Source organism: Pagrus pagrus (genome assembly GCF_965226575.1).
Source record: "Pagrus pagrus genome assembly, chromosome: 12".
Lineage (NCBI taxonomy): Eukaryota > Metazoa > Chordata > Actinopteri > Spariformes > Sparidae > Pagrus > Pagrus pagrus.
The window spans coordinates 27,077,734-27,092,502 of NC_140196.1; the positions used below are offsets into that span (position 1 = coordinate 27,077,734).

General features: G+C 41.3%; 1 protein-coding gene across 1 annotated transcript; it reads right to left on the bottom strand.

Moving 5' to 3' along the window:
• Positions 1–2,053: 2,053 nt before the first annotated feature.
• Positions 2,054–14,592, bottom strand: tgs1 (trimethylguanosine synthase 1). Its single transcript, XM_084369061.1, has 15 exons — positions 14,372–14,592; positions 14,193–14,251; positions 13,883–13,998; positions 13,319–13,391; positions 13,137–13,214; positions 10,801–11,322; positions 9,061–9,184; positions 8,779–8,865; positions 7,860–8,010; positions 7,189–7,564; positions 5,905–6,066; positions 5,160–5,306; positions 3,731–3,949; positions 3,317–3,393; positions 2,054–2,431 (listed from the first exon to the last, which is right to left on the bottom strand). The coding sequence occupies exons 1-15, from the start codon at positions 14,485–14,487 to the stop codon at positions 2,315–2,317; spliced, it is 2,424 nt and encodes an 807-aa protein (XP_084225187.1). The 5' UTR covers positions 14,488–14,592; the 3' UTR covers positions 2,054–2,314.
• Between the last annotated feature and the right edge of the window lie 177 nt (positions 14,593–14,769).

The window sequence follows — 14,769 nt, forward strand, 5'->3', positions numbered from 1 at the left end:
ACATGAAAAACCTTTGTAAAAATCGAGACCTAGAAGAACTGTTGAATCCAACTCGGGTCACTGTAAAATCAGTTCTTACATATCTCTTTTAGAATTCTGACTTTTCTTGAGAAAAAAGCAGAATACTGACTTTAACCTCAGAATTCTGAAAATAAGTCAGAACTTTTTTTCTTTTTGTTTTTAAGTGGCCCCAGTCCTCTTCTGTAATACTGGTGGAAGTGAACTAACTGGATAATTGGTTAAAACAGAAAATGACATTGTGTACTTCCAGTGACAAGACTTCCTGTAAGAAACTAAATCTACTGTATATCTGCCACAGAAGAATACGTGCTGATTAGAGTCTGTCGTGTTACAGCATTTGTGATCAGATGATAATACACTCATCTAGAGACAATGGGACACTTTGCTGGATATTGACCTGCAGCTGGCTTTGCAACATGCATCTTTTTGCCTGCATGATCTATAATAAACAATATTCTATTTGATATAACTTAAACACTTGGCAATACAGGATAAAATAGTAAAACCATAAAAGAATCACTTCAGAGCACATTTGTGCAAGTTAATTTTTAACAAATATTAAAAATTAAACTGTCCCTGCTGCCCTGGTCTCCACAGGTTGCTCATTCTACAGTCGAGCAGCCCTGAAAGCAAAGGGCCTGATCACCTTTCTGGCTACATTTTGAGGTTAGCATGAAAGAGACAAGCATTTGCTGCGGTGTGTGTGGTGGAGGGTGTTAAGGTGAGCAATATAACAAGTTGTAGGGACCATAAGTGAAGCAGTTTATATGATACTTCTAGATACTAGGGTTAGGGTTAGGTACTAGATACTAGTAGATACTACCCGCTCAGTTAAAATCCTTTTTTTTTTAGATAGATAAGATATATTTACGCAGTTACAAAACTCTTGAGAACAGATCAGATACATTGTACCTAAACTCAGAAGTTCAGAAATTGATTGGTAAGTTCTAGGCTCACCACTGTTATGTTGCTCTCCAAGAGACAACAAATTGGTCAATACCAGTGGTACCCTTGAGCAAGTTAGATGATAATACATTTACACTTAAAAATAGAAATACAGCATTCAAACAAAACATATGTTGGCTCCACACAGCTCAGGATCACACATGGATTTTAAAAGACTTCATTTACACACTTGTTAAGACTGAAATTCTTCTGTAGGTGCTGAGATACATCTTCAATGTAGCCTCTAAGTTAAAGGTGTGAGCACACACCCTGTTTGGACTGTAAATAATTTTTCAAATCAATTTGGGAACTTTCTGAGACTTAGATTACACTGAACAAGCTGTATAGAGCCATGACTGGTGAGCAAAGGGAATGTGAAGACCACCAAACCCCCTGAGGTTTTTAGGATTTATCGGGCGAAACAAAGAGTCTTTGGAAGGGGTGGGTTGAAGCTTTTTGACCTGTTACAATGTAATGAAATGTAGTGGGTTTTTAATATATTTTGGCCTTTTGGTGCCTTTATTATGAAACTGACAGTCAGATATTATGACAGAAAAGGGGGAAAGATTGAAAGCCTCTGTACATGGAGCACTCACTCTACCAACTGATCCCAATCTCATCATGTCAGCTGCTAGACTGAGATAAAAAACATATTCAAATTCACTGCAACTGTTACCAAACTATTGTATGAAAAAGTTTGCACATCACAGAGATTTTTTACATTTTGCTACAACATGATTCAGACAGCATGTTATTTTTAATGAAGTTACTAAATTTAAATCTGACCTGAAATGCCATAAACGAAAGACAGGGTGGGCACCACAGTGAAGTACCACTGTGAAACCAGGGCTTTAATTCAAGCACTGGATAACATATTCACTAAAGTAACAAAGTGTTTAACTGTGTTTGATCCATTCAGGCTAAGATTCTGTACGACAATAATGTGAAGCCGCACAGTTCATCTAAGGTGGCTTCTCATCATGTGATCCAAGATTAACCACATTCTGTTGTTACTTAACTTGACCAGGCCTGAAACTACACTGAATAATGTAATGAAGCTGTGTTGTTGACAAGATGACACCACACATTTAACGTTCTGAAAAACATTTATTAGTGCTAATGTACAATAAAAATAGGATAAAAAATATAAATCAATAGTAAAACTCTCAGAACTCCAGCCTTCTGCATAAAATGCAAATGTAAATCCAATTGTTGTACTTGTTGGTACTTGAATGGTGCTTATTGTAATTCAAAGGAAGTGAAGGTGGGAGAAGGTGAGTATAGCCCGTTAGGCCCAATAGAAACTTCTGCTCCTTTCTCATATAGTGGATGAAGATTCATTTGTCATTCATTCACTGTCAGACTTTATCAAGCTGCCAAAGTACGCAGTCACAGTCTTCAGCTTGTTGTTGAGCAAGTTCTGCTCCACCTCCACCTTTCCTCCTGGACCAGCCAGAGAGGCTACCTGTTGAGAGATTAACACGGAGATCATATATTGTCAGACAGGTGTTGTTCCAGTCCCTCAAACTGTTGGTTAATATTGTTAAACCAGACCAGAATAGATATCAGAATTAGTAGTAGTAGTAATGGTAGTATTATTTTCAAATATTACTGAAACTGATTCCGTGATCCAAACTTTAAAAAGGTGAAACCACAGAACATGCTTTCATAGCCATTCCCATCTACCCATTCCGTTTACACTAAACCTTTTTGGAACCTGTTAATATATTTTTCAGATTCTTTGACTATGACTATGACAGTAGATGACCTCACATTTGGGACACCAATTCTCAATCTACTCTAGATTCTCCGTCCCCATCTCCGTAATACAGTATTTTCCAATTCATTACCGGTGCAATGTATGTACCGGTACATTCTCCAAATGTAACCAAAATAAATCAGCCAATTCAGTATGTGACCATATCAATTGTGGTTAACATTTTACAGTAGCTAGTACTGTAGACCATATTCACATGTATGTCCCCGACACTTAGGCTTCCTTCCCTGAGCGTGATGTCAGAGGAAAATGGGCGCCGTGTGAATATGATATACAACACATTTTGACCATTAGTTCAATGAATTGATCTTCTGTCAGCAAATTAGATATACAAATCCACCATCATAACAAATTAGAGTTCCACTGTGGGCGTTGACCCCTGTATTCCTGCCTACAGGTCTATTCAGTTCTAACAGTTTTGTACAATTTTACAAAATTGTGTGTTCGATCACCTTTAATGTTTAACAGACAGAAAGCCTATAGCAGAGTAAATGATGTTAGTGTTCTCGTGCAATAACTTATGTCCTGTTCACCACTCATGCACCCACACACAAACACAATGAACATACAGACCTGATCCATGTCAGCATTGCGAGGCAGAAAGTAAACTATGTTGTCTGATATCAGCTTGGCCAGGCGGAAAATCTCAAATGTGTCTACTGTTAAAGATGAAAACCATTATTTCATAGAAACACAGTGCTACAGGAGAGCTCATGGAGTGTTCGATATATAAGGGCTTACCCTATCTAATGTAAGGATAATGTGCCCAGTAACACTTCAGTATTTCATGTACAAGTGGAAATTTTGTCTAGATATATGATGTTGAGAGAAGCTTGAACATGTGCAACAATGCTACAAGTACTGAAATGAAATGTGTGTAAATACAACAACGCAACTTTTGTGGGATTCACTGACATATTATTTTTCTGCCCAATGAAAGAACATGATTTACAGTACTGTATATATTTTAAAATAACATGAAAGGATATCCATCAGGTTCCATCATGGTCTTGATGTCAAACACTTCAGCGGTCAGGTAGTCAGGCCCTCCCCACGGTGGAGACAGGAAGACCACATCACCGCGGAGACGGGGTGCCAGCTGAAGGAAGTCTCCTTGCACAAAGTCGATTCGGTCAGCAACGCGGTAAACTGTAGCATTGTGCCGCGCCAAGTCCAACCGCACCGGATCGATGTCAATGGCCAGGACTGAGAGCCAGCAGAAGAAAGAGACAGTGATTACACCGTTTTTACCTCTGTGTCATATATGTATGTATGTACAGGGACTTTGACACTGCTAATCCTGCATGAAGACTCACTGGACAGCTCATCAGAGTTAAAACAAACAAAACATTTAAATTTGGGGGCAGTTCAGAGGCTTGAATGTCAATTTGAAGTCTTCACATGTAAGTTTTGTATCACATTTGACTTCTACGGAGTTCCTCAGGGGAGCACCTTGGGCCCATTCCATTTTCTTTATACATGCTCCCTACAGGATACCATTTCTTATCATAATGCTAAACACCACTGTCACTGTCATGCAGAAGGAACACAATAGTACATCTGTTTCTCCAGATTAACAGTTTTTTGAGTTCAGTCATCTGTTCCAGGTACAGGGACACGTCCATTCACCTGCTCAGACCCGACCCGGATTCTGATCTGGATCATACTTAATGAGGAAATTATGCTCTGGTTTTCCCTCTGATGTTCTCTGGCTGCTCTGCCTGACCGCTTGGTGGTTTACTAAGTTTCCTGATTGACAGGTAGCTTTACTTATTGCTAAAAGTAACTGTTAATTGCTGCTAACTGTAACATTAGCCACGCTGTTAGATAGTTAGCTCAGTTAGCCATGCAGTTTGTGGTCCTATTAGCTAATCCTCTCCATTTGGTTCCCCCCCTGCCCTGGGCCTGAAAAACCTTCTCCAGGCAGTCTGAAGTTCCTGTGCTAGAGGTTAAAAAGTCTGAGCACGTTCAGCTAGCTGGTAGAACCGCTAACTATAGCTGCTAAATGAACCAACTAGCTGCACAGCTAATGGAGCTTCTGATTCATAAGGAAACTATGTAAAATACCAAGCCATTTTCTCCATTAAATATTCTGTTTATAATAGTTGTGTTTTCTACAGTAATCAGTAAGGCTTGGCCTCATCAGGTTCAGTGTTCAATATACCTATCGACGAGCATACAGCTGTTAGAGGATTTTTAGCTTCCCTGTACAATCTGACTCTCCGTTAGATTTTGGTAGATGTAAAAAGCAACCCAACAAAAATCATGTCAATATGGACCAAAATCTGAGGGATGTTTGTTGAATGCCACAAGGAATTAAAGGCTTAAGCCAAAAGGGTCCAATCCCGTACTAGCATGGTGTACCTAATAATGAGGCTAGTGAGTGTATATTGTTAACTCAGTTAACCAGGTTCACCTCTCTTTCCAGTGAGGGCGAACTGGATGGCGTTTCCTCCCACACCGCAGAAGGCGTCAATGACCAGCTGAGAATCAGAGAAGCTGTGCTCCACCCTGAGAGCGATGTGCTCAGCGATCCTCTCTGGTGTCACAGAGAACCAGCCCTCTGAAACACAAAAACATGTTAGTAATGTGTGTGTGAGAGACACAATCCAAGAAATTCTAAATTGCCTGCATTGTCAAGTCAGATGGATGAAGTCTGTAATCTTCTAGGAGGGAGCTGTAAGGTTGTTTCAAACCCACAGAGAACGCTTTCATTTTTTTCTCTAGCTGATGTACTTACACATGTGTAAGTACATTGTGGTGAGGTATAATATTTGAAATAAGGAAAAAGGTACAATAATTTCAAAAGTACTAGAACACAAACATAAAGACTAAATACATATAATATATTAAGGAGAGCAAATGGAATACGTATTCCACCTTCTGTCCCACTAAGACTCATTCATCTGCTTCAACTGCATGAGAATCGTCCAAAACTGGAGATTCTACACACATTCTCGGCCTGAACTTGCTCATGCTAATGTCGGAAGAAATCTGACATCTAATTCTTCTTGTGGCTCAGTAGCAGTACAGCTGGAAACCTGGCTTTAACCACAGCCTCTTTATTTATGGAGCTGGACATTTTTATTCAATATATTTGCTGATGGTGCTGATAACAACAGAGTGAATTCTCTGTTAGTGGATGCAGAGTGCAGACTGACCTCGGTCCAGCTTTATCCCTTCATCGAAGAGAGAGAAGAGTCTGTAGCGTTGAGCCCAGTATTTCGCCAGCTCCGGTTCAGCTGCCATCTCAGCCGGGACCTGCTGCTTCCTCCCTCGCTTGTTCTTCTTCTTTGTTTTCTTTCCATCTTTTCTTCTCTGTTCTACACACATACATATTCTTCATTATAGGACTGTCTCAAGTTTCACGAGGACTGTATTATTATCAGGGGTGTACTGCTATTTGTTTAAGTAACGGAGCGCATATAAGACGCACGCACTTTATTTTTAAACAACAAGATTCTGAACTTTTACCTTTTTTTGCTATTCCAAAAAATGAAAGGATGTTTTGCTGCCTTCATCTGTACTAGTTCACGTTAGCTGGCTATAAACTGGGCTGAAAGAATTAATTCACAAACACTATCTGCATCTTCTAAGTTGGAACATTTTCTTGCATGCAGGGCTGTAGTCAGGATTTCATAGATACTGAGGTTACACATAGGCCTACTAGAAGGAGCAGCATTACATATGAATTAGAAAAACATCGTCAGCAGCACAATGACCCAGATGACTAGGACTTCTCTCTCATGCATACATGACTTATTGATTATCCTGATATGATCCATCCTGTGGAAGCCCATTTCTGCCAGTTAAAGACCAAAGATTGATATAATAAATATCATATATATAATATATAAATATAAATATAATAATAATAATAGAACATAATTATGAGATAAGAATTAATGAATATGAGACACAAAGTCATAATTCTGAGTTAGAAAGTCAAAAATATTAGTTTAATGTTGACATTTTATATCAAATGAATGACCTTTTGACCTTTTAACTTTCATTTCAGAATTTCAACTTGTTTATCTCAGAATTATGAATTTTTATTTCATATTCAGCGCTGTAACTCTCAGTTAGTTGTTGTAGTGTCGGTGATTCAGCCCCTCGGCCCTCACACACACTGAATAACAGGACGATACTGTACGTGTGCAGCTCGCTACATGTATGTCACATAATGTAACGAGCTGCGCATGAAGAGCTGTTCAGCCTTGTTAATGACAAGATGCCTTTATTCAAAACACAACCTAAAACTAAATACTTTCAGCAACTCATCACTTTAACGTTCTAACATTCAACTGGATTATGCAAACTGTGAACATTTTATTTCCTCACTCGGATGAAACAAAGTGGCAGAGCCTCGCTCCAGCAGCACCGCACCTCGGATTATTTCTACAAACAAAAATATGTCAGGATCATTTGACAGATGCAACACTTACCTCTGCTGCCTTCAGGTGGATCTGGCAGGAGAAATTCGGGAATTTCTACACATGGTAACTGTCTACCAGGCTGCTCCTTCTCTTGCTCCTCCTCTTCGTCACTCTTACTATCCACAGTCCACAAAGCAGAGTGGGAGGAGGTGCTGGGCTGAGTGCACGTCCTCCTTTCTGCGTCTAAACTGTACAGAGAAACAGAACTCTCTTCTTCCACAGCACTCTTCATCTCCGTCCTCTCCCTCTTCACCTCTTCACCTGTCATTTCTCCCAGAGATGGGGGCCTGTCCTCAGCTTCCTGTTTGCATCCTTCTCCCATCTCACCTGCTTCAAATGGAGTCACCTGTGTCTCTCTCTGGTTCTTTTCAAGGAACCTTTGGACCTGTGAAACAAAGTCAAGGTCTTTTATGCTATTTTCCATTTCTGACTGACTATGGTTGACTATACACTCAAGACTGTACAGTTTGGAGAATCGTCTTTGCATCTTTAAAAGGTGGGAATATCCAACATGGCAGCTCAGGTGAGTCTGTTCTGATAACTTTACCTGTCAAGTCCATTCCAAGCAATCAATTCAGGAGTCAGAACCTCCCCCCAGTTAAAAAATCCTCCCTTCCTCTGTCCCCAGTCTTACAGGTGTCTCAGACAGTGGAAACCTTTAAACACTTTACAGCAGGTACCTTGTGGAGGGTGGTGCTTATCTGTGGCTGGGTGTCATCTCCACCCGTCTCTGTGAACCTGGTGTGTTTGCTGATGCTGCCGACTGTTCTCTTAGTCCACCTCTGACGCTTCTGACCAGCACTGCCTCTAAAGCTTAACACACTGGTGAACCTGAGACCCAAACACAAGGACATCATCCACAGAGACATTTACTATGTAAGCACTGCTCCAATGTGTTAACAACATGACACTTTATACAGTACGCATACTGTGTTACACTGGTTAAAGAATTCAAAGGCCGCTCCAAAACTATAGGGGGCAGCATAACTGCTTACTGCTGCTCACTAGACTCTTTGCTGTAGCCATCTTCAGCGGTAGAGACAAGCTGCTATTAGCAAGTAGCTCAGCTAGCCATGGAGCTAAAGGGCCCAATCAGCTGACTGGGGCTGCAAGCTTGGATGATGCAGTTAGTCCCCGCGGGCAACTGGACTCAGCTGCCTCAGAGTGATGATGTCATTGTTATGAATGTATAACAAAAGAGACTATATTTATTGTTAATTAACATGGAATTAAAAGTTAAAGAGAGAGAGAGAGAGCATAGCCATAGATATAAAATAAATGTATACCTGTTTATTCTATATGTGCGTAGAACAATGCCTTTTCAACATCATCTACACTGTACATGTCTGCAATCGGGGTAAACAGGCAGGCTGCTACCATCGTTACAACTGTGCGACAGACTCAGTGCTTCAGCTTGCATTAACTGTTGGAGATAAAAACGGGATGCCTGTCGAGTACGTTACTGTTCTCTCAGACAGAAAAATGTGTCCTGCGCTGCCCTCTGTTGGAGACCAAAGGAATGCAAATGTAACCGAATCCTGTGGACGCACTCACAACCGAACTGAAACAAAAACAGCAGCTTGAACAGATCCCACTTACAGAGGTTCTCGGCTGCGTTTGAGTCCCAGTTTACTCCAAGCTTCCTCAGGTGTCAGTTGTGGGCTCTCCTCCACATCCAGCTCATGACTGCAGACACACAAAAAAGTTAGAAGTCTGTCAGAATTATGACTTTAAACTCAAAATTCTGAGAAAAAAAGATCTCAAATTTTTCACAGTGGCCCTATAATGCTCTTCTGCACCTTCGTCCACAAGGAAACACTGAATAAAAACATTTCAGCTTGGAATTTCTAGACATTCAATACGTATAGAGTAAAAACTGACCTGCGTTTGACTTTAGCATTTCCTCCTCCTGGGGGTTTGTCCTCTTCGTCATCATCTTCTCTGTTGGACATTTTATTCCTTGAGTCATTCTGTCTGTCAGAGCTGCCAGGAGCCTGCTGGGAACCTGAGGCAAAACATACAAAATATTTACCAGCACAACACACACCAGACACGCATTGATATAAAGTGCACTTATATATATGTGATTCTGCATAAGAATATGGCCTGAGGACAGCTGGTTTTAATAAGGTGGCATCTGAACCACAAGTTTTGCAACATAAGTCGAAATCAGGATTAACCAAAGGTTAACTGTATTTGCAGGCATACAAAAAAGCAAAAAAGAGGCGGATGTGTTCTTTATGGACGGACATCTAAGTGGTTGGTTGATAGTTCTTGTTTCAGGCTGATGTAAAATGTGTCTGATCGGACTGTAAGTTGCTGGCCTACATCTGCTTGCATTTCCAAATCTCTAGTTCCCATACCTGTCTAAGGACACAAGCATGACACATTTGACAGGTGAACACTGGCTGCAAGTGAACAAGCCTCTGATGAGTCCACCTGAGTGATCTCAACATATGCTTTAACACAAGAGGATACACATGAAGGAAATGAGACTCTTTGTACAAATTTGCCTAAATTGGTTGCTGACCTACAGACAGTGTAGGATCTGAAATGTATCTTCTTCATTTTTACATATCAGAACTGTTATATAGAATATATACAATGTTTGAAAAATATTAAAGGAGCACTCTGTAGTTTTGGGAAAGAAATTTGAATCAGGTGAGAAAGATCCTCACTGACTGATTTTTTTTCTGCCTAAACAAACTAAATAATCAAACTCTCTTCGTCTCTTTTCATGACTGAATAAACTGAATAAACAAACTGACCTTAAAGGACAACACACTTTATACTGTTTTACTTTGTTTATATGTGGCGGACCCTGCCACCTTTGTAGCTTCAAACAGTGTTCTGGGACCTTATTTTCCTCTTAGAACAGCTGGTTTATTCACTTGGAAATATACATATTTCTGAGTTTGTTTTATTATCTCATTAATATTGTAAATATTAAAATTCTGAGTTTGAATTTCTGCTCTAAAACTACACAGTGCCCCTTTAAAGATTTCCAGTATAATCTCAGAGTTTTGGACCCCGCTGTAAATCCTTCTGCAGTGCATTACAAGTGTGCTGTAATCTACAGAAATATATTTTTTAACGCAGCGCTCAGACAGGACGCTCACTGAATGTAGCAAACATCACACGCATGACACTGCTGCACACGCCTGTCTCAGAACTACACAGCGAAAGTGGCTGCGCCTCCTCAATTCTTGTCTGATTTGCTGGTTTGCTGTATTCTCTACAGCTGTGGACGTTAGCTCAGGGTCAAAATGGCCAATATGGTTCCTCAAATTTGTTGCATTAACAAAGTATTACATTTTTGTGAGGCAGATTTTACACACAGAATGCGCCTGCGTCTCAGTTTGTGCTTTCCAGTAAGTTCATGAAATCTGAAATGTCCCCTGACGTCTGCTTTCAAAATATTGGGTGCATTTTTAAGACTTGCCACATCTTTATTGTCCAGCCGAGGACAGAAACTCGAGTAATCAACATGGGTAGGCTATCATTTTGTGTGGGCAGCAAACTCCTGATCTTCCACGTCTGCGTCACGATGCATCTACTCACCTCTGGTAGCAATGTTGACAGTAACACGCAGACACACTCACACCCACACACAGTTATTACCTGCATGTTCAGCTGTGTTTGGCTGTGAGGAGGCAGCAGGTCTCTTGTGATCAGTCCCACCATCAGAGGGATCATCAGCCACTGTCACACACTGTTTGTCTGTCTCTGAGTCGGTCACAGAGCTCCCACCAGCTTCTAATGTGCACTTCTGTCCAAACTGATCATTCAAAACCTCAACACCATCATGAAGAGTCTCGACTTCCTCACTCTGTCGGCTCTCAGCTCTAGTCTGTCCATCCATCCATTCCTCTGGCTGTGTTTCTGTGCCTCTGCCCATCACCCCCGCTGCTCCTGCTTCTTCTCCAGTGTTTCCATTACAGACAGACTGGTCAGTGGTCCAGCCCTGTGCCACCCAGTATGAGTACTGCTCCCAGTAGGAGTAGTAGGTCTCTGTGGAATGTTCGTCCCAGAGAGCCTTTGTATCTGGGTCATCCCACGGAGCAGTCACTGTTTCTGGATCTTCTGCAGTCGGTGGATGTTTCTCCAGCCAGCTGCTCCACAGCAGAGCTTCCCCCTGTTGAGCTGCAGGACATACACAACAACAGAGAAGCAATGTTTAATATTTGAGGTGTTAAATGGTTTGTCCTGACTTCTTTAAAAGGATAAGACGACAGGTGAACACTGGCTGCAAGTGAACAAGCCTCTGATGAGTCCACCTGATTGTCATCTCAACACAAGGGGATACACTGTAAGGAAGTGAGACTCTTTGTACAGAGGGGTGAGGTCGGTCAATACACAAATTCGCCAAGATTGGTTGCTGACCTACAGACAGTGTAGGATCTGAAATGTTTCTTCTTCATTTTACACATCATAACATAACTGTGTTCTTAAATCTTTCTGAATCCTCAAATTTTTCCTCAGAAGTAGACAGAAAAATTGACCCCACCTCCTAAATTCTTATCTGATTTGCTGGGTTTGCTGTGTTCTTTATGGTTGCAGATGTTAGCTTAGGGTCAAAATGGCTGCCATGGTTGCAAAAATGAGTTGCGTTTCCAAAGTATTTAATTGGTGTGAGGCAGAGTTTACACACAGCATGCATCTTGTCCAGTTTGCGCTTTCCAGTAAGATCACAAAATCCAAAAAGTCCCCAGACTTCCTTTAAAGGTTAAGTTCTCCCAAAAATGAAAATCCAGTCATTATCCACTCACCCTCATGCTGTTGGAAGTTGGAGCTTTACAGGAAAACACCACTGAAGGATTCTACTAAACAACTGAACTAGTTAACTAAAAAAACCCTAAAATGGCTCCAAGCAGCTCGTCTGGCATTATACAAGTCTATGGAAGCCCAGAAAACCTAAGCTGATTTCAAAAGACGTTATTCATAAACTGAAATCTTCACTGTAGCTCCTAAGCTAAAAGCGTAAGCCTGCATCCCAGTCTGAAGTGTGTGCACAAGCTCGACCAAGTGTTGAGGGTGTAAATGACGTCTTTTTAAATCAATTTAGGTTCTCTGTGCTTCTGGAGACTTGGGTTATGCTAGCTGGGCCGTGTGGAGCCATTTCATGTACATCTGTGGTTGTTTTTCATGTTTTAAAACAAGTCTCCAGCTACTTCAGTTGCAACGCTGTCTTGCTGTGAAGCTCCAGAAATGTTTTATGGACTACAAAACATCACCTGACTTTCCATCAGCATGAGGGTGAGTAGATAATGACAGAGTGACTTTGGGTGAACTTATCCTTTAAGACTGTTCTGTCAAACAGCAGTTTGACATATAAAATAGTCAGAATGTAAAAATGTCTAAACATTTACATAATGAGGTGCATATCTGAAACGCATATGATGCAAAACAAGACACAACACAACACTTAGGTTAGTGTTCTGTCCATCTGAGTGAACAATGTCTGAAACATGTTTACAACTGGAGTCCATTGAGGGGAAACATTAAAGGGGCACTATGTAGTTTTGGAGAAGAAATTCAAACTCTTTTTGAATTCATCATTTTAATATCTACAATATTAATGAGGTAATAATACAAACTTTTTCTCCATAAGTGAATAAACCAGCTGTTCTCAGAGGAAAATAAGGTCCCAGAACACTGTTTGAAGCTAGAAAGGTGGCAAGTGTGTTGTCCTTTAAGGTCAGTTTGTTTATTCAGTTTATTCAGTCATGAAAACAAAGAGAGTTTGATTATTTAGTTTGTTTAGGCAGAAAAAAAAAAATCAGCCAGTGAAAATCTTTCTCTACTCATTAACATTTATCCCACAAACTACATAGTGCACCTTTAAATGTCATCATTGGGTTGAACTGTACAACTGTGCAGTGTACAAGTGAACAGGAATGTGTACAAGTGTACATGAATGTGTACTTGACAGTAATCCTCATGTCCTCCCTCCTTACCCCAGTAGGCTTCCCAGCCAGTATCTTGGATCCCTCCTGTTCCTTTCTCCAGTGGATCACTCACCTCGTTCATCTCAGCTAGGTCAGAATTTGCAAGACAAACAACACCACAAGTCATCATCACCATTACAACAACAACAACAACAATAATAATAATAGTGCTAATAATTTGATTGTATTACCTTTGTTTTCCTGTAGATCTTCTTCACCTTCCTCCTCTTCAGATGGTACCCAGTCTGAGGCAGGCTTCCTCCTCTGTCACGTGACCAAACACAGGCTCATTCAGCAGCAGAAATGTGCCTATCATTTTTCAAACCGAGTTTAGATGAAACCACACCCATGTCCTCACGATGAAAGCCTCAAATGGGGGGTTCCCATTGGACACCACGCTAAGCTCGGGTACATGTGATATGATGCTACAGTAGCTTGAAAAAATCGTGATATGGGGCACTGGATTTGAGGACAGCGGGGCCGTGCAGACCTTTAGAGGGTCAGGTTTCACTGAAAGAAATGTGTGTTTAAGTGAATTTGGGCTTATATATCATTATGAGAATGCTTTTACTCCCCAGTATCAGGATAGGGAAAAAACAATATTGGTTGGGCTCTAACTTTCCAAACTGCTTCTGCTGTCATATGTGGTCGAGTCTTTCGTCTCATGGAGGAGGACGTGGTTTCATCTGAACTGGCCTGGAAAAACAACAGACCATCCATTACAGATTACTTTTCATAAAGGTAAAGTAACTTACTGCTCTCCTCTTGGCAGAGGAGCAGCTAAAGGCCAGGGGCAGACCCATGCTGGCCATCAGTTGAGCCTCTTCATCCAACACCTCCTCTTCCTCATCCTCATCTTCTTCATCATCATCTGGAAGTATTATTTATGGGATCATACTTTCATATATCAATGCAACCTCACAACGTGTGTGCGTGTGTGTATATTCAGTCACTGGAGAACCTCAGTACCAGCTGAGAGATTCAAATAACACCAGATCTGAACCCACACCACTGTGGTGTTGCCCAGTACCGCCTGCATGCTGAACCCTGAACGGTGTCACTTACCTTGAACTGTCAGGTCAACGGAGAGCAGTCTGTTATCAGAGCGGTACAGCTCCCTGTCCCTGGACACAGGCAGAGAACACAGACACAAACACGCTGCTGAAGCTTCATGTAGCCACACACTCTGCAGTACTGTTCATCACACATCATGTCAGTGCGTGCAGTAGGAAAGACATGCTCACTGTACGAAGGCTCTGGAGCAGCGGCAGTGGACTGTTTCCTCCTCCTCAGTAGATGAGTGTCTCCTGCTGAAGAAGATCTCCGCCACCACCGTCAACCTGCTCCTCTCCAGCATCATGATCAGTCTGAGCACGCAGCAGCAGCAGCAGCAGCACACACGGTCACACACGGGCCACTAGCCGATCACCAGCACGAGCTGCTTCCTGCATCACGTTCAGGAACATCTTCCACCGAACGGAAGACCGACTGACACTTCCCGTCATATCTTTTCAGAATAAAAGAGCTATTTTTGCACCTCTTTTTTTTTGTTGCTGTTTTTCTGTACACAAATAAACAACCGAACAACAAAAATGTGGATAAAGACAATGTTCAATATTGTCTATGACGGAATTTTAATAGA

Coding starts and splice junctions, on each gene's coding strand:
- tgs1 (XM_084369061.1), bottom strand. CDS start 14,487: ATGATGCTGGAGAGGAGCAGGTTGACGGTGGTGGCGGAGATCTTCTTC. Junction 9,185..10,800: donor AAACACAGCTGAACATGCAG/GTAATAACTGTG, acceptor GTTTTGCCTCAG/GTTCCCAGCAGGCTCCTGGC. Junction 8,011..8,778: donor AAACGCAGCCGAGAACCTCT/GTAAGTGGGATC, acceptor TTTGGGTCTCAG/GTTCACCAGTGTGTTAAGCT.